Source organism: Amphiura filiformis, chromosome 9 (assembly GCF_039555335.1).
Source record: "Amphiura filiformis chromosome 9, Afil_fr2py, whole genome shotgun sequence".
Taxonomy (NCBI): domain Eukaryota; kingdom Metazoa; phylum Echinodermata; class Ophiuroidea; order Amphilepidida; family Amphiuridae; genus Amphiura; species Amphiura filiformis.
The window spans coordinates 25936774-25960622 of record NC_092636.1 but is presented as its reverse complement, the minus strand read 5'-3'; the positions used below and the strand labels follow the sequence as shown (position 1 = coordinate 25960622).

General features: G+C 36.2%; 1 protein-coding gene across 2 annotated transcripts in view; it reads left to right on the top strand.

Moving 5' to 3' along the window:
* LOC140160798 (von Willebrand factor A domain-containing protein 3B-like) overlaps positions 1-23193 on the top strand; it is a 219615-nt gene extending 196422 nt beyond the window's left edge. For both annotated transcript variants that reach the window (XM_072184106.1, XM_072184105.1), the window contains one exon: positions 23070-23193. In XM_072184106.1, coding sequence (XP_072040207.1) covers positions 23070-23088 — 19 coding nt within the window. In that variant the 3' untranslated portion in view covers positions 23089-23193. The remainder of the gene's footprint in view (positions 1-23069) is intronic.
* Positions 23194-23849: the final 656 nt, after the last annotated feature.

Below are 23849 nucleotides of genomic sequence, written 5' to 3'. Positions count from 1 at the left end.
GCTGATTTTGAAAAAGTGGACTTTTTTCCAAAGGGGGGGGCAATTTTGTGAAAAGTGGACTTTTCCCCCTAATTTGGACCTTTTTTGACCAAAAACCGTAAAAAACATGATTTTTTTTTTTTTTTACGCTCTCAAATTCCGCAATTTTGGAACTTTTTGTATACTTTTGCAAATTTGGGGAGGTGCGGTCGCACCCCCCGCACCCCCCCCCCCCCCCTGCGTATGGGCCTGTATGGTCCTAAAATCCATTTCAAAGGTTAATTTCTACTAGTTTAGATAATGGACTGTTTACTTGATTTGACATTATTGACATTATAGAGTATACTTCTTTACACAAGTTGTTAGTGATTTGAACTTGAGTTTGTGCGTCTACTTGGAAACTTTTCTACCACCTCCATTGCCATTACATTTTACCACTGCTTGTATCCCACATACATTATACAGTCCAAAAACCCATTTTGAAAGGTCAGAAAGTCTACTTCAAAATCATCATCATCATCAGTCGGCTGCCAACTAATGCGATCTTGGCTGCAGCATCCCTTCAGTATCTCCCAGGAGGTGCTGGACATACTGTAAGTACAGTGTGCGCGGCCGTCCTGGTTTCCTCTTCCCATATGTGGTGGAACATAAAGCGCATATTCTTTCACAGGCTCGCCATCTTCAAGACGCAGTATATGGCCAAGAAATTTGAGTTGATGAATCTTGACTATTGAAAATAATGGACTATAATGGACTTGAGTTTGAACTTGAGTTTGTGCATCTACTTGAAAACTTTTCTACCACCTCCATTGCTAGACTAAATTTCACCACACATCAAAGGGAAATTGAGGGTTTTCCTGCCCAGCGACAACATCTACATTACATCTTTGATTGGTTTTGTTAAGTGCCACATGCTCACACTATTAACCCCGATTTCCTTTCAAAGAAGCACACTATTACTTCCACAATTTCCAAATAACTCTGTGTGATTAAAAAACTTAGCATTCTCCTCCTACTCCAGTTTTGTCTATAACCAAGCATGTTAACTCACTCCACGCGGGTGTCAACTGCAGATGAGAGGTTTCAGAAAATTTCAGAATTGTATATTTTTATGACCATATTTGGAATCAGTATGAAAAAAGCATTTAAATGAGTACAAACAAGCCTAGTATTGGTTCAATGGTTATTAAGATAGCTCTTGATATTTTGAGAAAATATCTCAAAACTTTTATGTTGAAGCCTATGAGCATGCAGAGCATTAAGGTACCTTTACTTCAGCTTTGATAAGCTTTACTAGTTTGCCTGCAGTCTTTTGACCCACCATAGTACAATGTAGCCTTTTACTGTAAACCAGTTGTTCATTATTATTTAATGGTCATGACTGTTTGCCCTATCTGAACTGTGCCAAATGATTAAAGGAACTAATGCGCCCCAGTAATGCGCATTGTTTGCAACAGATTCTAGGAGAACATGAAAGAATGTGGGAATTCACATAGGAGGCCCAATTGGCTTTATATACGTCTGTGTAGCTTAGGTAGCCTTGTATGTTTTCACAATTGAAAAACTTTGTATTACTTATTTAGAGACGTAATAAAGAATCAATGCATATACGTCAGATATACTTCAATGTTATCAATTCAATTCAAATCAACTCAATTCAACTCAACTAGCTTCAACTCAACTCAACTCATCAACTCAACACTATTTCCATAATTAAGTAACTTCAATGCAAAAGCATTATAAAAAAATCAAAACGCTGATTTACAAAAAAACTCTGTGCATGGTATAAAATGTACACTTTCAATTCACTCTCCACATATTTTTCTAACAACTTTTCTGATTGGCTGATTGGCCTTAGGATTGTATTAAAGCTGCACCGAGTAAAACTTTAAATTCTTGGTCTCAGATGAAATCATCAAAGTTTCCTATAATTTTATTATTAAGTACAGAGGGTAACATGCATTCACCCATTGGCTAACAAATCATTGATTGCATTCAAGATGGTCGTAAGTCCTTAACAATAGCGAAACACATACGATTTCTCGCTTTCAACTGTCAAATTGTCCCTCAGTCAAATCCATCTTCAAATCAAATAGAAAGAGGACATAATGTGGTCAATTTAACACATGCCGGGCATGAGAGAATGAAATTATACACCATAATTGCCCTGTTGAACTTCTTCTTCCTAGTTAAGCCATAGTAGATTAAATGATCTTTCCTAACAGCCCCAAACGAGACAGAAATAGTCATTATTTGTAGGAGCATACTATTATATTACGTGATTGACCTTTACGGAGGCTGTATCTAATCAAGTTAATTATTGTGTCTTCGAGCAAGTCTATCAATAGGCTATTGCTATTAAAATCCATACACCCTCCTATGAAAGACATGATTTCAATCTTCCACACAGGGGGTGTGGATTTCAAATGGAGTCACTCATTTAGGTTTCCCCATTTAAGATTCACCTTCCCTGTGTGGAAGATTACGGTCATGTCTTCCATAGGGGGTGTATGGGTTTCATCCGGAACAGTCCAATGCCAGATAAATAGAATATAAAATGTAAATACCCTCAAAAACTTAACAAAAGGATATGGTACAGAATCAGACTTCTTTTATGTGTAATAATTGCATCACTGTAACTAGTGTAGTCAACCAGTAATTTTTCATTATATTGTTTTCAATGATCTGAAATTCACCTTTGTAAGTGCAAAGTGGGTGATAAAAGCATGTAAGATGTTCTTGTAATATTGTGCTGCCGTCATTCAAACATGAATGTTCGATGATAATTATTACAATTACATTACATAAATCTGCAGTATACAACATCTTATGGGGAGATGGTCGATCATCAGATGGGTGTGCCACACCATCTGAATCTCTATTTTCATAACCAAAAACTATTTAGCACTAACAAGTTTCATATCTAAAATCCGAAGTTGTCTTCCGATATTAAACCTCTCAGAAATGGTGCCAAGTTTGAAAATAAGGGTGAAGAATATTTTTCAAGGTTGACACTTCTTTTTTTGTTTGTAAAAATATGAATAGTCATAAAAAACCTGTAAAAGAGATACCCGATGCTTTTTGATGGAGGGGCAGTGGCAAAACACAAAGAATGGCCTCACTTTTGTCTGCCAATTGAGAAAATTCACATTTAGCTGGGGAGTTGAGAAATGTTTTACCATCATTTGATATTCAGATTGTCTTCAGTTAAGGGAATCAAGACCTTTCGACAATTTGGAAATATTGCTTTAAGAGACAAAGGTCTTGAAATTTTTGTCAGTTGTGCTAGCAATGACAAAAAAACTAGTTTGGAGTTTTACCCTTTTTATTGTAGGCATACCATTTGAAGCCTATTTTCACCTGTAAAATGGAATTTAGCAATTATGTTGAAGTTGTAATTGCGATAGTCCTCAATACATTGTTGTTCCATCCAAGTATTCATTTGTCAATATTCAAGTAGTGTATGTCTATCTAAAGTCTGCATATGACAGGCTTAAGTATCCTCTACACACTAATGTTGTGCCTTGGGTCAATACAAGTCCTACTCCAGTTTTGTCTAACCAAGCATGTTAACTCACTCCACGCGGGTGTCAACTGCAGATGACAGGGAACATTTCAGAATTGTATATTTTTATGACCATATTTGGAATCAACATGAAAAAAGCATTTAAATGAGTACAAACAAGCCTAGTATTGGTTCAATGGTTATTAAGATAGCTCTTGATATTTTGAGAAAATATCTCAAAACTTTTATGTTGAAGCCTATGAGCATGCAGAGCATTAAGGTACCTTTACTTCAGCTTTGATAAGCTTTACTAGTTTGCCTGCAGTCTTTTGACCCACCATAGTACAATGTAGCCTTTTACTGTAAACCAGTTGTTCATTATTATTTAATGGTCATGACTGTTTGCCCTATCTGAACTGTGCCAAATGATTAAAGGAACTAATGCGCCCAGTAATGCGCATTGTTTGCAACAGATTCTAGGAGAACATGAAAGAATGTGGAATTCACATAGGAGGCCCAATTGGCTTTATATACGTCTGTGTAGCTTAGGTAGCCTTGTATGTTTTCACAATTGAAAAACTTTGTATTACTTATTTAGAGACGTAATAAAGAATCAATGCATATACGCTCGTATATACTTCAATGTTATCAATTCAATTCAAATCAACTCAATTCAACTCAACTAGCTTCAACTCAACTCAACTCATCAACTCAACACTATTTCCATAATTAAGTAACTTCAATGCAAAAGCATTATAAAAAATCAAAACGCTGATTTACAAAAAAACTCTGTGCATGGTATAAAATGTACACTTTCAATTCACTCTCCACATATTTTTCTAACAACTTTTCTGATTGGCTGATTGGCCTTAGGATTGTATTAAAGCTGCACCGAGTAAAACTTTAAATTCTTGGTCTCAGATGAAATCATCAAAGTTTCCTATAATTTTATTATTAAGTACAGAGGGTAACATGCATTCACCCATTGGCTAACAAATCATTGATTGCATTCAAGATGGTCGTAAGTCCTTAACAATAGCGAAACACATACGATTTCTCGCTTTCAACTGTCAAATTGTCCCTCAGTCAAATCCATCTTCAAATCAAATAGAAAGAGGACATAATGTGGTCAATTTAACACATGCCGGGCATGAGAGAATGAAATTATACACCATAATTGCCCTGTTGAACTTCTTCTTCCTAGTTAAGCCATAGTAGATTAAATGATCTTTCCTAACAGCCCCAAACGAGACAGAAATAGTCATTATTTGTAGGAGCATACTATTATATTACGTGATTGACCTTTACGGAGGCTGTATCTAATCAAGTTAATTATTGTGTCTTCGAGCAAGTCTATCAATAGGCTATTGCTATTAAAATCCATACACCCTCCTATGAAAGACATGATTTCAATCTTCCACACAGGGGGTGTGGATTTCAAATGGAGTCACTCATTTAGGTTTCCCCATTTAAGATTCACCTTCCCTGTGTGGAAGATTACGGTCATGTCTTCCATAGGGGGTGTATGGGTTTCATCCGGAACAGTCCAATGCCAGATAAATAGAATATAAAATGTAAATACCCTCAAAAACTTAACAAAAGGATATGGTACAGAATCAGACTTCTTTTATGTGTAATAATTGCATCACTGTAACTAGTGTAGTCAACCAGTAATTTTTCATTATATTGTTTTCAATGATCTGAAATTCACCTTTGTAAGTGCAAAGTGGGTGATAAAAGCATGTAAGATGTTCTTGTAATATTGTGCTGCCGTCATTCAAACATGAATGTTCGGATGATAATTATTACAATTACATTACATAAATCTGCAGTATACAACATCTTATGGGGGAGATGGTCGTATCATCAGATGGGTGTGCCACACCATCTGAATCTCTATTTTCATAACCAAAAACTATTTAGCACTAACAAGTTTCATATCTAAAATCCGAAGTTGTCTTCCGATATTAAACCTCTCAGAAATGGTGCCAAGTTTGAAAATAAGGGTGAAGAATATTTTTCAAGGTTGACACTTCTTTTTTTGTTTGTAAAAATATGAATAGTCATAAAAAACCTGTAAAAGAGATACCCGATGCTTTTTGATGGAGGGGCAGTGGCAAAACACAAAGAATGGCCTCACTTTTGTCTGCCAATTGAGAAAATTCACATTTAGCTGGGGGAGTTGAGAAATGTTTTACCATCATTTGATATTCAGATTGTCTTCAGTTAAGGGAATCAAGACCTTTCGACAATTTGGAAATATTGCTTTAAGAGACAAAGGTCTTGAAATTTTTGTCAGTTGTGCTAGCAATGACAAAAAAACTAGTTTGAGTTTTACCCTTTTTATTGTAGGCATACCATTTGAAGCCTATTTTCACCTGTAAAATGGAATTTAGCAATTATGTTGAAGTTGTAATTATGATAGTCCTCAATACATTGTTGTTCCATCCAAGTATTCATTTGTCAATATTCAAGTAGTGTATGTCTATCTAAAGTCTGCATATGACAGGCTTAAGTATCCTCTACACACTAATGTTGTGCCTTGGGTCAATACAAGTCATCATGTAAGTCAACATTATTTTTCAACAGTATTTTATATCATGACTGTGTCATTGATGGCGTTCAGGTAACATATTTTGACACATTTTGTTACATTCCAGAAAAATACAGCACTGATTTTTTTGGACTAAAAATTATTATCCTGTTTTGCAAAATCAAACATAGCTAAATCATAATCATTTAGTCAAATTTTAATATTTGGTAAATTTTCCGAAATGAAGGCCCAAAACAAGTGTTTTTAGGGTGTTTTTTGATTGCTGTGACAATGAAGCCCAAAGACATGTACCAAGACTAATTTCCAGCCATCTTTTTCCAATTTTAGTCATTTGACTCAAAAACTGCAGTGTACTTGATGTTAATACATTGATCTTATAGGAAAAGAGTCAAGGAAGCCAAAAATTGCACTTCCATAAGTCGTGTGGCTCTTGAGTTATTGGTCATTTTCCCTCTCCCAAGAAAAATCATACCATTCCTCTTGTGTGTCAGCTTTATTTGTCTCAATATTTGAATGCAAACACTGCTAGGTTATGATCACCTTAACCACTTCATCATTTATTTCAACTGTTGTGATTTGGTCTTTCGCAGCAACGTGCGAATGGTAGTGATCTTGGGCAAAAATTGCATTGATCATTTCATAGCATGTTGAAGAATTCAAATATCACAGATATATACTTTTATAGGTCCTGTGGTTCTTGAGTTATGTTGTAAAGAGGCTTGAAACCACATCACTTTTGTAAAACGTACATAACTGATCAACAACAATAGCTCAAGCAAGTTTTCAAAGTATATGATATATTAGATGAACTTTTGCAAAACATCAAGGTGTTATATGTTTCAATAATATATTAATTTAGACAATGAAAACCTTTTGGCTGCCTCAACCAACAATACTTAGTCAACCCTTAAAGACCCATTCAGTGATCCCAGCGCAAGTGTAAAAAAAAATAAAATTGTTTATAAATTGCTTAAGAGTGAAGGATAAGTCATTCATATTGTCATTTGGTATTTTTGAAATGACAAATTTGGCAGAAAACGAAGAAAACAGCAGTACTGACAAAGTTGAAGCCCCATTCAAATGCATGTAGCTAATTTAGATACTGTCAGTATCTAAATTACAGATTCGTGTAAAATGTCTTATTTTGTCTTAAATACACGGCTTTCGGCTGAACCACTCGCAGGCTATGTTAACACATCTATGACAATGACAAAGGTACCAAAATCTGAATTTAGATGATTTTTACGATCGTCCGGATGAGCAAATAACTGAATGGGCCTTTAAAGCCATATTATAACATTTGCTGAGGAGGATGCCCTCACTGATTTTTTTAAAATTAATTTTTACACGATTATATTGTACTTTATTACACCAATATACCCTGCAAAAATCAAGACTCTAGGTGCTGTATTTTGTCAAAATCCGAGATTTTGAATAAAATGATGGAACCGTCGTTTTATATTTTACGATGGAATTATCAGTCAAACGCATACACGATGTTCATAACACACAGTACGTACACGGAGTGGTACGTATTGGCGACATATGCACTGGTAGTAAATTCCAATTTTCTTTGCTTTGCCGTAGTTGTTCGGCTCAAAAATAAAAGGGATATACCTGACAGTAAAAACTAACATTTTATGGCAAAGAAATGCTAATCTATTTTGTATGAAAATGTTATAATATGGCTTTAAGTACTATAATCCCAGTCAATGATAATTTATTCTAACTGCAGTTTGTTAAAAACTTACTCTTGACTCTGATATTAAGCATCAATCGCCATACCCTTTTACTTACCTTAAAATATACAAGGTCAGACCCCCGGGGGGGGGCACTTCAACTTTGGAGGTGACGCGTATGTAGGGCTGTTAAGACCCCTTTTCAGCATCGCTGTCACCCAAAGACCCCATATTTTTTACAAACACATGCTCTGTCCTGCTCTGTCACCGAAGACCCCTATTTTTACATTTGATCTGTCACCCAAAGACCCTTACAAGTTCAATTTGAACAGCAACTTTCATTTATTACTGATTTTGTTACTTATTTTGAAAAAACAAAGAAATTTGAAGCCATTTAGAACTAAAAATTCGATTTTCGCGGTTTCTGTGGCGCTGTTTCGGTTCTCACCCAAAGATTCCATTTCAAAAAAGGTCATGTTCTCACCCAATGACCCCATATTTTTTACATTTTGCTCTCACGAATGCCAAAAATCATGCTCTCACCCAATGACCCCATATTTTTTACATTTTGCTCTCACCGAATGCCCCTTAGTGCGAAAGTGCCAGCCCTACACCTATATCCATTTCAAATTGAAGTGCCCCCCGGGTCAGACCTTGCCCTTTACAGCCCTTTGTGGCAGCCTTTTGACATTTGAAGAGAAGATTTTGTTGTCATCATAAAAGCTCATACTTCCTAAAGAGAATTTGTCAATGAATATTATTGAAATATTGTATTCACAGTTCCCCAATTTTTTTTTTTTTTTTTGTAACTTAAGGTTTAGAAATCAAGAGTATGTGGTTTCCAGCAACACAACAGGCTCTCCATATCCTCCTGTCCTTCATCACAGTTCCCAGGTCAGACATTTCCAGACCATAGTGTCCTGCTTGAGCACATCTACTTATGTAAGTGACTGTCTACCAGGGTTTCTTGCTCCAAGCTTGGGTGTCCAATCAATCAGATTGGTGACAGGTTCATTCTTCATGTCTTCCATAGGGGTGTATGGGTTTGTTCCAGAATAGCCCATTTGATTGGGCTATTCCAGATGAAATCCACACTCCCCCTGTGGAAGATTTTGGAAATATCTTCCACAGGGGAGTGTTTTTTTCTTCAAATGTAATTGGTCAGTTGGAGTTTTTGAAACCCATACTCCCCCTGTATTATGTCTTTACCTATATCTCCCACAACTGGAGTGAGTATTTCAGATGGAAGTTACCCAACTATACGTATCTATTCTATTTGAAACTCATACTCCCTCTGTGGAAGACTTTAGCTAAATCTTCCACAGGGGGAATGTGGATTTTAAATGGAATAAACCATTGTACTTAATGTTTGTGAATTCCACCCCGGGTCATCTAGAACTTGTGACAGATCTGACACTGTACTCGGAACTTAGGAAAAAGAGTTAAGTTATATAAAACAGTCACTTACGGGGTAACACGCTGCACTAAACCTATTTATTTGACATTTAATTGACAAAGGAGATAAGTATAACGTCAAACGGCCAGGAAGGACATGGACGGAGAGGTCCATGTCTAACATTTGCATTTCCTGAGCAGAATGATGTACTAGGGCAAGGGCGTTCAAATGTGTTCTTCTCTGACTGTAAAGGTTTCTTTCAAAAGTTGTTGAGGTTCCAAAAATGTGGAGGATTTAAGGATGGCAGGCAATGCTTCCCTTTTGTATTTTATGTAAAAGTAATCAATCCATTTTGGACTAGTACAGTAGTAGATTTAGAACACCAGTCACAAAACTTACTATTTGCAGAGCTATGGTGTGTGTGTGTGTGGGGGGGGGTGTGGATTTTGGACTATTTGCGTACTATCTTGCTTACTTGCTTATGCTTATGTCGAGTGGTGTCCTCGAACTGTGATGGCCCTCCATATCTTCCTGTCTTGCATTGCTGTTGCCATGTCAGTTGTTTCAAGTCTGGTGTCTTGTTTCAGAACGTCGACATATGTTAGGGCAGGCCTTCCTTGTTTCCTTTTCCCATGCTTTGGAATCCAGTGCACCAGTTGAGATACAGGTTCTGTCTTGCTTCTATAGACGAATCTAAATTCACGCATTCCTACACCTGACTAGCAGCCTTTAGTTGGGTAGCCGTCGGCTACAATGCACTCAAAATGTGAAATGATTTGGCCTTGGCGGAAATTTTAAACTGCATTCCATCACCCGTTTTACACCTTTCATAATAATCGGATTAACTACACGCGTTATCTATGCTTTGATGTACTTCTCGTCCTTGCATCTTATCTAGGTATTAGGCGGCTTTTATTTGCACAATTGGACGCTCAAAACACTAGGTTGGTGCTAGCGGCTACCCAAAGATGTCCGACCAAATCCTGACCATGACTTGGCTCGTTGGATTCGTCTATAGCAGTGACCAGCAAACTGAGTCCTTCTCTCTCTGATCTTGTCCGATAACTTTGGAAGGTCACCATACAGCTCTTTGTTTGTCATTATGTTGTTTCCATCAGGGATTTAGTTTTAACCTGTTTGACACCTTGGTCTAGGAGGACATTTTATAAATGAATTTAGAAGAGCAGTGACAACACCACTTGCATTACATTCCAGATGTTAAATCTACATCATATGCAAAATTTGAGGAAAAATGAACAAGTCAGTTTTATTTTAGGGCCATTTTTCTGGTCTTTACAATGTAGCCCTATGGAGAGAGTGCCCGTTGAGGGCGCTATATAACCCCTATTTTAGAAACAAAAATGTTATTTTTAAAAAAACTGACCCATGCTAATTTTCTAAAATTTTCAGAGTATGTAGTATGAACATGTAGAAATATAATCAAGTAGTTGCCCAACCTGTTCTTCTCCGAAAAAATAAAAAGTCCTATACCTCAATGATAATGAAACCTAGGTGTGAGTGCAATTTATAGCACATCTCAATTCCTAAATTTCTTACTGAGTGCAATTTACTATAGCGCACAGCCTTAACATTTCCAGAAGTGTGATTTGTAGCCTATTGTTTTCAAATCTCAACCCCTGTACTATATAACAACTACTTTTTAAAGCCATATTGTAACATTTCCATAAGAAATAGAATTGTATTTCTTTGACACAAAATGTTAGTTTCACTGTCAGGTATGTCCCCTTTGAATTTTGACTCAAAGAGTTGAGGCAAAGCAAAGAAAATCAATATTTAGTACCCTCATTTATAATAAGAACCCCAGCCGAATTCTGGCTGTGGGGGATTATAATTTTTGGCTTACCACCAAATGTGTGTCTTTGGTGCTAAATCCACATGCATAGATCCACAGCAGAATAAAAATTTATTTACAAAAGGAATGGGGTCCTCAATGGGAGCTAGCTTTGATTTGATGTGCTAAAACAGCTTGAAATGTAACCGTTTGGATAACATAATAGTCTTGAAAACAATTGTAACATTAGCATAGTAAACAAAGAATATATAAGGAATGTTATATTGCAGTGGGAGAGGTGTAAAATGGTACTGCATGGGATGCAAGAAGATTGGTTTCAAATAAAAGGAATAAACCTCAGGTTACCATTTTGGTTACTATTGTTAGGCAATCATGGTATATCAAGGGTGTTGGAGCAGAATTATTCTATTCAGAATATAGCTTTGCATATTTAATTCTTATGGATGTGTTTTCCAAACGGAAGTATTTATTTCTCATGAGTGACTGCATGGGTAAAGAAGACAAGAATAAAGCAGAAAAAGGTGGCCAAGTCAAGAAGCCTACTTCTTTTTTGTACAGACGAGACATCAACAGTGGCTTGCCGTATCTGTATCAATATATGTTTACACAATAAGTCGGTCAGTGCGAGTACTCAATCAAATTGAGTGAATTCTGTTGTGATAGCTGCGTTGCTCTTTATTTGTTTTACACTTGACCAATACTTGTTGTGATTGCAAATGAAGCAGGGACAACTAAGTTAATTAGTGGTATTCCACTAATGGCTACGATTGAGGAATGTTTAAGTATTATGTGTGTGGGTATAGAAGCATGCTTATGTGTACTTGTTTATACAATCCGAATTGTTAACCCAAAAAACAGGTGTTCAACTTCAACTTCAGTTTGTGGAGACCTCATTTTTGCAAATTAGAATTTATTTGTTAAAGAAAAAATATAGGGTTTCCACAGATACCAGACTGTACACTATGATAAATAAAGTAATATCATAATACAGGCCTTGCAGTTTGAGGCGAGCAATCGCTCTTGCTCATCACCGCTCGCCCAAACTCAATTGCTAGTGAGCCATTTCAACTCGTCATAGACTCGCTCGCTGCAAATAACCCAAAATTAAATCCAATTTACATTTAAGTTTCAGCACTTTCAATGTATTTGATTTATTGTAATAAATTAGCCTTAATCCCTGAAAATGAAGTGGGCGGTGTCAACATGGGCAACAGTGCATGTTTCATATTGGTATGAATGATCTTTCAGACCTAGAGAGTGATTCGACCACTATACTACTAGAGAGTGATTCGACCACTCGCCTAGCATCATGCTAGTGAGTGGTTGATCGCTCGCCTTTAAATTCTAGACGGCAAGGCCTGATAATATGAAATGAGATAATGCAGGAATGAGGAATCATAAAATTCACCAAGTAAGCAAAATCTGAAGCCTGAAAAATCTAGGTCAGCTCTAAACAAAGGTGCAAAATGACGAAGATGATGAATGATATAATTATAAAAGGATATACATCGGTCTTTGCTAATCTAAACTTGTCCAACTAAGTCACCTGTCTAGGAAACACATACACACACAGGACCAAAATCTATAATCTTGACCAAATTTTAAAACCTTTTCAAAATTTCAAAACCAATCTTGAGAATTGGTGAACCAATGCTTATTATTTTACTCACTCTTAATGCATTTTTTACGTTCTGTAAAAATTTGGTAGGGGAAAACACCACTGGACAGTACTTGTATCAGCATGGTAAGGGTTAATTTTATTCCTCTAGAGTTTCCTGTAATAGATAGAAGGGTGGCATTTCCTTCCGTTCCCCTACATTGATAATTATTGCTATATTTATCTCTTTATCAATTATGGTATGTAAGGATGTACACAAATACATCAGTTATGATATGTATGGTGATACATCAATAATCTACCTTTGGTGTCCAGGTAATTCACATAATTGAATTGTTGATTTCATGCATTCTCATGCCAAGTAACTAATTGTATGATTTATTTTGAAAATGTTCATATACATAATGCCAATGGTACATTATAAAAAAGTGTCACATGACCAGCCCAGCGGGTCAGTTGCCTGATGAAGTCTGATGGTTTCAGATGCAATGTAGCAAATTGCAAAAAGTGTAAGTTCCAGTATTTGATTTTTTTAAAAACCTTATAATGGTACTTTGTTTTCAAAGCTCCTGACACATTGCTGTCAACTGGTGCTTGTAACATTAATGATTCCTAATTAGGTTAGTTAATTAATTTTTGCTGTCTACCGAAGATAGCAGGACTGTACTGAAGAATCATGTGTATAGACGAATCCAATTTCACACATTCCTACACCTCAATGGCAGCCATAGCTGGGTCCCCGTTGGCTCCATCTCACCTAAATGTGAAATGATGCAGCCTTGGAGTGTATTTTAAACTGCATTCTATCACCCGTGTTACATGTAGATAAAAGAATGATGACAGTTTAAAACACAAAAGAATCTAACATCGAAATTTTAAGTGGCTTTAATCCACCCAATTGGGCAGTCACAACACCAGTTTGGTGCTGTGGGGACCCAGTAATGGCCGACCAAATCCTGACCATGACTTGGCTTGTTGGATTCATCTATATTAAACAGGTGTACTTAACACATTGATGCCTTTTAAAGGTAGCCAAAGTGCATTTTGTATGATGAATCACATATCAAGTTGTGGTAATTTACATTTAATCAGTACCCAAAGATAGCAGCAGGAATGTAGCATTGTGCTATATGATGGTCAGTTTTAATGTCATTGAAGAGAGTACCTGTACAATTTGAATCAATCATTTTTTGACTACTATCTACTGAAGTTATCATTTATTTTGAGTAGCTTTCTACTGCTGTCTACTGCTGTCTACTGAAGATAGCAGATGGAAAGCACAAACATTACTTCATTATTTTGGTGCTTAGTGCTTTTTACCAAAGATTGCAAAATAATCATTTATTTTGATTGTTTTTTGCTGCTGTCTACTGAAGATAGCAGAAAGAAAGCACAAAAATTACTTCATTATTTTTGGTGCTTACTGCTTTTTACCAAAGATTGCAAAATAATCATTTATTTTGATTGTTTTTTGCTGCTGTCTACTGAAGATAGCAGAAGGAAAGCACAAACATTACTTCATTATTTTGGTGCTTAGTGCTTTTTACCAAAGATTGCAAAATAATCATTTATTTTGATTGTTTTTTGCTGCTGTCCACTGAAGATAGCAGAAAGAAAGCACAAAAATTACTTCATTATTTTTGGTGCTTACTGCTTTTACCAAAGATTGCAAAATAATCATTTATTTTGATTGTTTTTTTGCTGCTGTCTACTGAAGATAGCAGAAGGAAAGCACAAACATTACTTCATTATTTTGGTGCTTAGTGCTTTTTACCAAAGATTGCAAAATAATCATTTATTTTGATTGTTTTTGCTGCTGTCCACTGAAGATAGCAGAAAGAAAGCACAAAAATTACTTCATTATTTTTGGTGCTTACTGCTTTTTACCAAAGATTGCAAAATAATCATTTATTTTGATTGTTTTTTGCTGCTGTCTACTGAAGATAGCAGATGGAAAGCACAAACATTACTTCATTATTTTTGGCGTTTACTGCTTTTTACCAAAGATTGCAAAATAATCATTTATTTTGATTGTTTTTTGCTGCTGTCCACTGAAGATAGCAGAAAGAAAGCACAAAAATTACTTCATTATTTTTGGTGCTTACTGCTTTTTACCAAAGATTGCAAAATAATCATTTATTTTGATTGTTTTTTGCTGCTGTCTACTGAAGATAGCAGATGGAAAGCACAAACATTACTTCATTATTTTTGGCGTTTACTGCTTTTTACCAATGGTGGTAAATAATCAGTTATTTTGATTAGTTTTCTGCTGCTGTCTACTGAAGATAGCAGAAGGAAAGCACAAAAATAACTTAATTATTTTGGTGTTTACTGCTTTTTACCAAATATGGTAAATAATCATTTATTTTTATTAGTTTTTTGCTGCTGTCCACTGAAGATAGCAGAAGGAAAGCACAAAAATAACTTAATTATTTTGGTGTTTACTGCTTTTTACCAAATATGGTAAATAATCATTTATTTTTATTAGTTTTGTGCTGCTGTCCACTGAAGATAGCAGAAGGAAAGCACAAAAATAACTTAATTATTTTGGTGTTTACTGCTTTTTACCAAATATGGTAAATAATCATTTATTTTTATTAGTTTTTTGCTGCTGTCTACTGAAGATAGCAGAAGGAAAGCACAACAGTGACTTCATTACTTTCTGGTGTTTACTGCTTTTTACCAAAGATAGTTTTCTACTGCTTCCTCGAAAAGTAGCTGATAATTTGCTGAAGTAGATACATTTTCTATTGCTATCTTCTGAAGATAAACAATTAAAAAAATTATCAAAACTTCATTTTGTAATGAGTAGTAAATAATTTCAGTTTACTAAAGCCACAGAACCCCCCCCCCCCTCCAAAAACAACAACCAAACAACAGAATTCCCTTTGCACACAACAACAAGTTTCCTCTATCTCATTTAAACCTTTACTTCTTTTTTCTTTCCAATTACCATTTTGTCTTCTTTTTTCTCCTTTTTGATCACAATTCTCTAGTTTCCCATCACCTCCTGGTACTGACTTCAACAAGCCACAATCCATTGTTGATTTGCAGTGTTGCATGCATGCAAAGTGACATTACCTCCTTGACTACAATTAAGAAGGGAAAAGTGACCCCCCTTACCAACATCTAGGTCAAGTTGGACTCTACTGTGTTAGTTCTTAGCATTGCTATTTAGATGTACTAGAGTGAATCCTGGAGTACTGATTGGACTACTTAACAATCCCATCACTAGAACACTCAGAGCATAAGTGATGCCACACAGTGTCTTTAGTCTGTGTAATTGGGCTGCATTTTAAAGCTAGGAATAATTCTGGTATACCATGCACACAAGTATAACCCTAACCCTAATCCTGTAATCCTAATCCACCCTAATTATAACCCTAATCCTAACCCCCCTAATTATAAACCTAACCCTAATCCTAACCCACCATAATTATAACCCAAACCCTAGCCTTAACCCTAACTCTAAAACAGGGTGCACAGGGTATACCAGAATTATACCAAAAGCTACACCGTGTTAATTACTTTGTGAAAGTTTCAAGGAGTGAGTTTCTTTTAGGGGGGATTTTGTATAAATTTGTGGGTAATCTTGAGCTAATTTTGGTGATTTGGGGTGGAATTTTATGGATTTGATGGTATTTGGGGTGGATTTGATGGGATTTTTTTACCTTGGGGGATTGGAGGAAGCGCATCTGGTCCCAACATCTTTCTCCTGGCTGCAGGCCTGTTTGGCAGATCTTGAAAAATATTTTATTACCAATGTGCTGCCATTTGAAGTATTTTATAACCACTTTATTGGTACTCAGCAATCAATTCAGCCAATAATATTTGTTAAATTCGGTAAAAGTGTCCAGATATTGGTGTATCCTTGGTTTAAGATATTCATGAGTTAGACTAGTACGTTGTATCAAGACTTCGTCAAGGAATTAATTAGCACTGGTTCAGGGCTGGATGTGATAAACCATCCCTGGCAATAACCAATTGTATTACTCCCCTAGCGGGCTCAATGGCGACTATTATATCGGAGTGCATCACGATCAGAGGAACATAGCCAGTCCTAGACTTATACAATTTACACAATAAAACTGTATAATCCTCCATAGAAGACATCTATGCTAGGCTAATTCTGTGCAGTTTTACATGAAGGACAAATCCAGACTTTTGGATCCTGGGTGCATTTTCCTTTGACTGAAAATTGGGTGATTTCAACTCTATCCACCGCCACCTAAGTGAAGTACTTGCCGGACATTTGGGCTGAAAAATCCTGGCAACCCTGACTAAACCACTCTGAGCACTTGTCACTAGTGTGGTCAGTGGAGAAGTAAGTAGGCCTTACCTACTACTTGTTATAGGGGAGGAAAGGGCTGAAGAACGGAAACACTCGGGTGTTTGTACAGTGGTTCACGGTGTCATGTTATCTGGCCTCAGGTTAGCAAAGATAGTGTATCTGATCAGAGACGATAATATTTGGTTAAGTACAGAGATACTGTCTATAAGGAAATGACTGGACATGTTTTATTCATGGGATGGAGGCGCATGAGAACTACCTGCCGATTGGCCAAAAAGAAGTTTTCATTATCGATTGGACCAATCAGCAACATTGTTAGAATAATTTCACCAGGCCAAAAAATTGGGGTGAATTGTTTGCAAACCCCCATTCTGATTGGTGATTAAAATGAAGATATCACATAATTGACCAATCAGAGGCAATGTTAGATGGACAGGTAGTGCTCATGGGGTTAAGGAGCTGTGTTTTGATTGATTTAATTATGGATGATGATGATGATAAAATATTACTGATGTCTTTAGTTTGTACCTTTTTTAATGGAGGTTTGGTCACAAGAATTTGTGGTTCGTTGGTTTTCTTTTGGGACATGCCGCAAGTCTGAATCGACAACAATTAACTTTGTGGCTATTAATACTGAAATTGAACACAAGACCGAATATACTGTGTATCAGCGGTATATATATTATTCATACACTCTTAGATAGCGAGAACCAATCAGAGTAAGCTTTAGAAAAATCCAAACCATGCATTGATTGTGTATAATGTGTACTACGCCAAGCAGTGCTTGCAACATATGCGCTTTTCGCATAGGCCTGATTCATTTTTCAGGTGGGTTGATACATTTATATTTGGTTATGTTTTCCAATATTTTCAGTGATAATTTTGTTATAAAAACAGCAAAAATCGCATGTTTTTTTCTTCTCGTGTATAAAATAGGTTAATGAACGCATATTACTTGTTGCTCGAGAAATTAGACAAAATAATGCACTTGCGCTGATATTGATGCGTCTAATGCACTTGTGCATTAGACGCATCAACATCAGCGTGTGTGCATTATTTTTTGTCTAATTTCTCTCCCAACACGTAATATGCGTTCATTAACCTATAATTAATCAATAGATTAATTAGATATACAACTTATAAGCAGGTGTAGGGAAGTTATTCATTGGTACATCACTAGGGTATTCACTTTTAAAGCTTCATTTGAAACTTAGGTTGTTTAGGACTAAGCAGGACACCCAATTCCATCCTTTGCTGGCAAAGTTATAAGCTCTAATAATATAAACTTTCTTCATTTTTTTTCTCTTTTTACTTATTTGTTAGGTTTTAATTTTTCATCTTTTTTAGTTTTTTTCATATTATATTTGAGATTGCTAAGGCCTAAAAAAATTGTTTGATTGTTATAACCTGACCGACCCTAAAATTAGGCCCGATCCTAAACCTAAAAAGAAGAAGAAAAAAAGAATTTAAAAAAATTTAAAAAAAGAAGAAAAAAAGTTCCAAGGCCTTTATCTAATGCAATTTTACACCTTGTAAAGTAAAAAAAGAAGACAAAATTCGTACCTGAACTCATTCTCAACAATTAACACATTGATGCCAACCAAATTTATTCGGATTTCCAAATTTTTTTTTTTTTTTGTTGGCCCGCAATTGTCTGTATTATTTTCAAAATGTTTTTTGGCAAGTCACTGGCACACAGCGTCATCATCCCTATATCTTCGTGTCAAAAATTGCCGTGATAGTACGATGAATCCTTTCATTTTTCAACAGCTACGCATGGCGATTTTGTTCGAGATAGGCCGAGCGACTCAGGCTAAGCATACCATTTACAGACAATGAGATTCCACAGAGCCTGCCACACAGTTTCTATTCTATGTTTTCAGTATGATATAGTATATGATCAGTATCCCATATGGTATTTCTATTACAAGAAAATTTGATTTGTTGTCAGGTAAATCCAAGGTTTTATTTTTAATACACTAACTGGAAATTAAATACACTAATTAGCGGGGACCGGTATTTTGCTGTGGATATCTTTTACTGCATTTTATAAGTAACGATTTTGAAATCAAAAGTTAAAATTGAGATATATTCAACTGTTTGAGAAACGCGAATTATATAAAGGAACCCGTAAGATCCAGGTGCTGTATCTATAATACAATGTACATTATCGACTTTCTTTATCTGCATCAATAATAGAATATCGATTTCAATCGAATTGAATACATGTCTCCATTTTGAGTTTGTACTACACCACTGAGCGATCAAGCGATCAATTTCTAGCCAATCAGATAGGCCTCCTTTTCTTGCGTTCGGTGAAATACCAATATATTTATAACACTGGGTGTCGACACTGTGGCATCTCTGAGTATTGAACCATGTGATTCATCATAAGATGGGCTCTGACTGTGCAAACCCGTTTCTGTTTACTGGTACATACCACTTATTCCTCGCCATTAGCACCAATGCTGTCAACACATGACCTTGCTGATTAAAAGCGACCAGTTCCTAATGTTTTGCTGCGGGTTAATGTGTTTTTGCAAATCAGTGCAATTCAAGAGCAATTTGGTTGAAGTAGTATAAAAGCACACCGCTGGCGAGGAAACCTGAAAATATTTCCCCATACTGAGTCACATAGGATAGATTGGATTATCATTTATGTGATGTAACTAGTGTCTTCTTTTGGTTCAGGGGCAGTGTGATGCCATGATAAAAATAAAATAAATAAATTTTGGATTTATATAGCGCATTTTTCCAGAGGAATCAAAGTGCTGTAATTTCGCTGCCACTGGTGAATCATCAGAATCAGATCGCATCAACTAGGCCTGTTTCAGCCACACCCGGTGCAAACCTATCCGGACTTAGATTTTAACATCCACCAATTATATCTGCAGCTCCCCAAATTCCATTGGGTGAAGGAAGATTTTAATAAGCAACAACTAATCTCCAATTTTTGACAGGAGGAGGAAACTGGAGATCCAAGAGCAAACCTGAGAGAGCGAGCATGGATTGGAATAAACCAAGTGCACATACAGTCCTTGGGCATGGCCAGGGTTTGAACCCCGGACTCAATGTTGCAAGGCAATGCTCTTCCATGATGCATGTATATTCCAATGGGGCATGATAGCCATACAGCCTAAATTTCAGGTTAATTTTCTGCAACTTCTAAATGCCTAATCTAGTGAGCAGTATACAGTATCACTTTACCACAAAACAAGAAAAAATTGTGGAAACTTGTTGGTTATTAAGTGCTAGATTTGAGAGTTTTTTTCTCAAAATTATTCATTTGAAATTGCCCTCAATGTTGGTACATGCTATTTGTATGTTTTGTAGTAAGAGGAGCTGATGCCACAAATGTCTATATCTAGAATCACTAACCATCTACGCAGTAAAAACACCAAATGCATTAAATTACATTTTTCCTCACCAATGGTGTAGTACCAAGGCACCAACTAGCCAAGATACACACATAAACTCCACATTCATTGCCTGAAGCACTTCACCCCTTTTATTTCTTTTATTTAATTGACCCAATTCAGTAATATCAGTAATTGACATTAATATGTCTAACTGAGATGAAGTACCCTTTACAAAGTGGAATAGTAAGACTATGATAATACGTATTAGCAAATCATGTTTCATTTTTGACCTATTTCTTTGATTTGAGATATTTGATGGATATTATTAGAAGGATTGGTTGCTTTCCCTAAAGAGAATTAAAGGAAGAGTCCAGACAGGTGCAAATCACGATGGACACCATGTGCTGCTGTGTGTGCATTTTATTCATATTCTTTTTGATACTAAAAAAGGCGCAGTGATTTATAGTGTGCTACGCACAGGCACACAAGCCTCAGATCCACAAGCCTCAGCACACTTTACAGGTTGTCACTGACCATAACGGCCCACATCATTCCATAAACCATTTAACAACAAATCAGGGACTTCAAAGAGCGTATACCCTAGACATTCCACAAATAACCATCGCAACCAGGATCAGCTCCCCAAGTTTCATACAGGTTAAAATGAGACAATTAGCAGTTCCTTGTCCGGGGGAATTTCAAACTAACTCAATTTTCCACAAGAGCATAATAGGCACCGCCAGGGTTTAAACCTGCAACCTCTCACACCATAGTCGAACACCTTATCAATTGAGCTAACTTAACTGCTTATACATAACGTGAGGTATACTTAACTTGTAAATCAATTTGAAAATTTGTAGTGTACAATGTCAACCCTGGCTTTTGCACACTCTACAGATTCTGGCTCACCATAGCTTTGCTCCAAAGCCAACCTATTTTCCATCCAATTGGAAAAAAAAAAGAAAAACCATGCCATATGCCCTGAGTGGACTTTCGCGGTTGGTGGGTTTTGTAGACCAATATCTCAGGTAGACAGTGATCTTTACTTCATAGTGGTCCTACTGCATAGTGGTCCTACTTACTTGTTGGTGACTTTGTAGCTTGTTTATAGTGAAGCTTGCCTTGGCAAGCTCTGTACATGTACATGTACTGCTGGGAGTGGTATTAATTTTTTACAGAATGGTCTAAACCAGGTAGGGATTGGCCTATATACATTTTCTTTACTAATACTAGTCACTTGCTTGGGTTTACTTTACTTGAGATCACTGGATCTTCTAAGGTACTGCGAGGGCTCTGATCAAGAGCTAGCTCACCACTGTGGCAGCCTAAGACAGAATGTAGTTCAATGGTCAATACAGGTGCAATCTATATACCACATAATTGCTCTAGACCTCTTCACACTTTACTCCCATCAAAATACATATATTGGTAGCTATCTGGTGACAGCTCATATTTTTCTCATAACCCAGTGAAATTGTAGGATCCATTTTAAATATACACCCACTATTAGTGTCCTTTCATTATAATAGCAATTACAAAAGTGTCTATTTACTAGTGGCATAGCCAGGGGAGCGGGGGGGGGGGGGGGGAATTTCCCCACAGAAATTTTCAGGGTTGGCAAAGAGTAAATTGCCATTAAAATGATTATATATAATGAGATGAAAAATGGACAAATGGGGACGAAAATTTAGGTTTTCCCCCTCACACTAAAAGGATGGCTATGCTGCTACCATTTACATAGAATAACAATATTAACACATGAAATACAAAGAGCAGCATTTTGACATACATGTTTTGCATCTGGACACTGCATTATGCATCTACAGGTTTCACTGCCCAAAGTCTCATTCTATTTATTTATTTATTTATTTATTTCAAAATATAAATGTTTATGTCAAGAACCACTGGCCCAATACTAGACATGCTTGTTCTCCTTCGCATGCATTTCAGGTACATTTCATTTGTGCAAACAAATATGTCAATAGTATTTATTTCTTATTAACATCATTTGAAAGGTTATAATGGAGACCTCTTATTAGATGTGGATAAGTTAAAATTTGTGTTAAATTACAATCTTTAATGTAATAATTACCAGTATGAATTACAATTTTCAATATAATATAATTGTAAGTGGCTCTCTTAGAGAAAGAATAGAAGTGAACTGACCTTTGATTTTGTTCAAGTTACATGAAGTTAGAATTAGTGGTATAACAACATGTTTCTATACTTTAAACAGCTAGTTGAAGTTACCATTACTAAAACTTTGCTATCTACTGATGATAGCATTGCTAAGGTTTTACTATCTACTGAAGCTAGCATTGCTAAGGCTATATTATCTACTGAAGATAGCATTGTGATGGCTTTGCTATCTACTGCAGATAGCAATGCTAAGACTTTACTATCTACTGAAGATAGCATTGAAAAGGCTTGGTTATCTAATGAAGATAGCATTACTAAGGTGCTTCAATCTACTGAAGATGGCATTGCTAAGACTATGCTATCTACTGAAGATAGCATTGCTAAGACTTTGATATCTACTGAAAATTGCATTGCTAAGCTATGCTATCTGCTGAAGATAGCATTGCTAAGGCTTTGCTATATACTGAAAATGTCATTGATAAGGTTAACTGAAAACAGCTACCGATAATGCTTCTATCGTGAGACAGCACATTTTGGAGCAAGTCTAGAATAGAATATCACCACTTCCAACCATAATCCTAACCTTAATCTTAACTCTAATGCTCATTTTAATCTGATAATAAAGTCATTTTAAAGTCTTGTTTTATTACATGATGCTTTGCCAAGTTTGAAACTTGTTACAATGGGCCATAACTTACAACCCATCTGTGCTCTATTTTGTCTCTTACACCATTAGAAATTACGAGAGGAGCTAAATCAATCTATTGCCCAAAACAAGGAATTGCTTGAGCTACAACGGAAGCATGAAGAACTTGAAAAGGAACATAAGAAGCTCCAACATCAGCATGACAAGATGGGCAGACGTCATCACAGGCTGCAAAAGCGCCATCTACAGCTGAAAGAACAACGTGAGGCTGCGCCTGAACCAGCGAAAGACCTGCCAGATGAGTGAGTATTAGAAATATGCTGTTAGTTGAAAGGATATCCACACTTAGCACTACTTGTGGGTTCTGTTGCTTAAGTATGTTATCCAGGTATAAACATACTATCTAGCTACAGAGGCCTTGAGCTCTGCCCTCAGTCTAATTCTGTGACCATGCTCTAATTCTGCAAGCAAAATAGATTGCGGAAACTCAGCACTAGAAATGTAATCTTCAACATTAATCATGAATGAAGTCATAAAATATGACTGTCATGTAAAAAGATGTGACATTTTATTTTGCCTGAAAGTATAAGTGCCTTGTGTAATAATTAATGGGTTGGTTAAAGAGAAGAGATAATGGTCCCCAAATCTAGCTTTAATCACTAAATTTGACATAAATCTCCAAAACTGACCCACTAAAGCTATGGTAAATTTTAGGATTTAAAATGGATGTTGGCAATAACCTACTAACAATCCTGCTATTTTGTATTGCAATGATTTTCTTAAAGCAGGCCCAACAGAGTTGACTTATATCCTGAGGATGTGTTTCATAAGTAATGATTTGATACACCACACACAAACAAACATGTTATG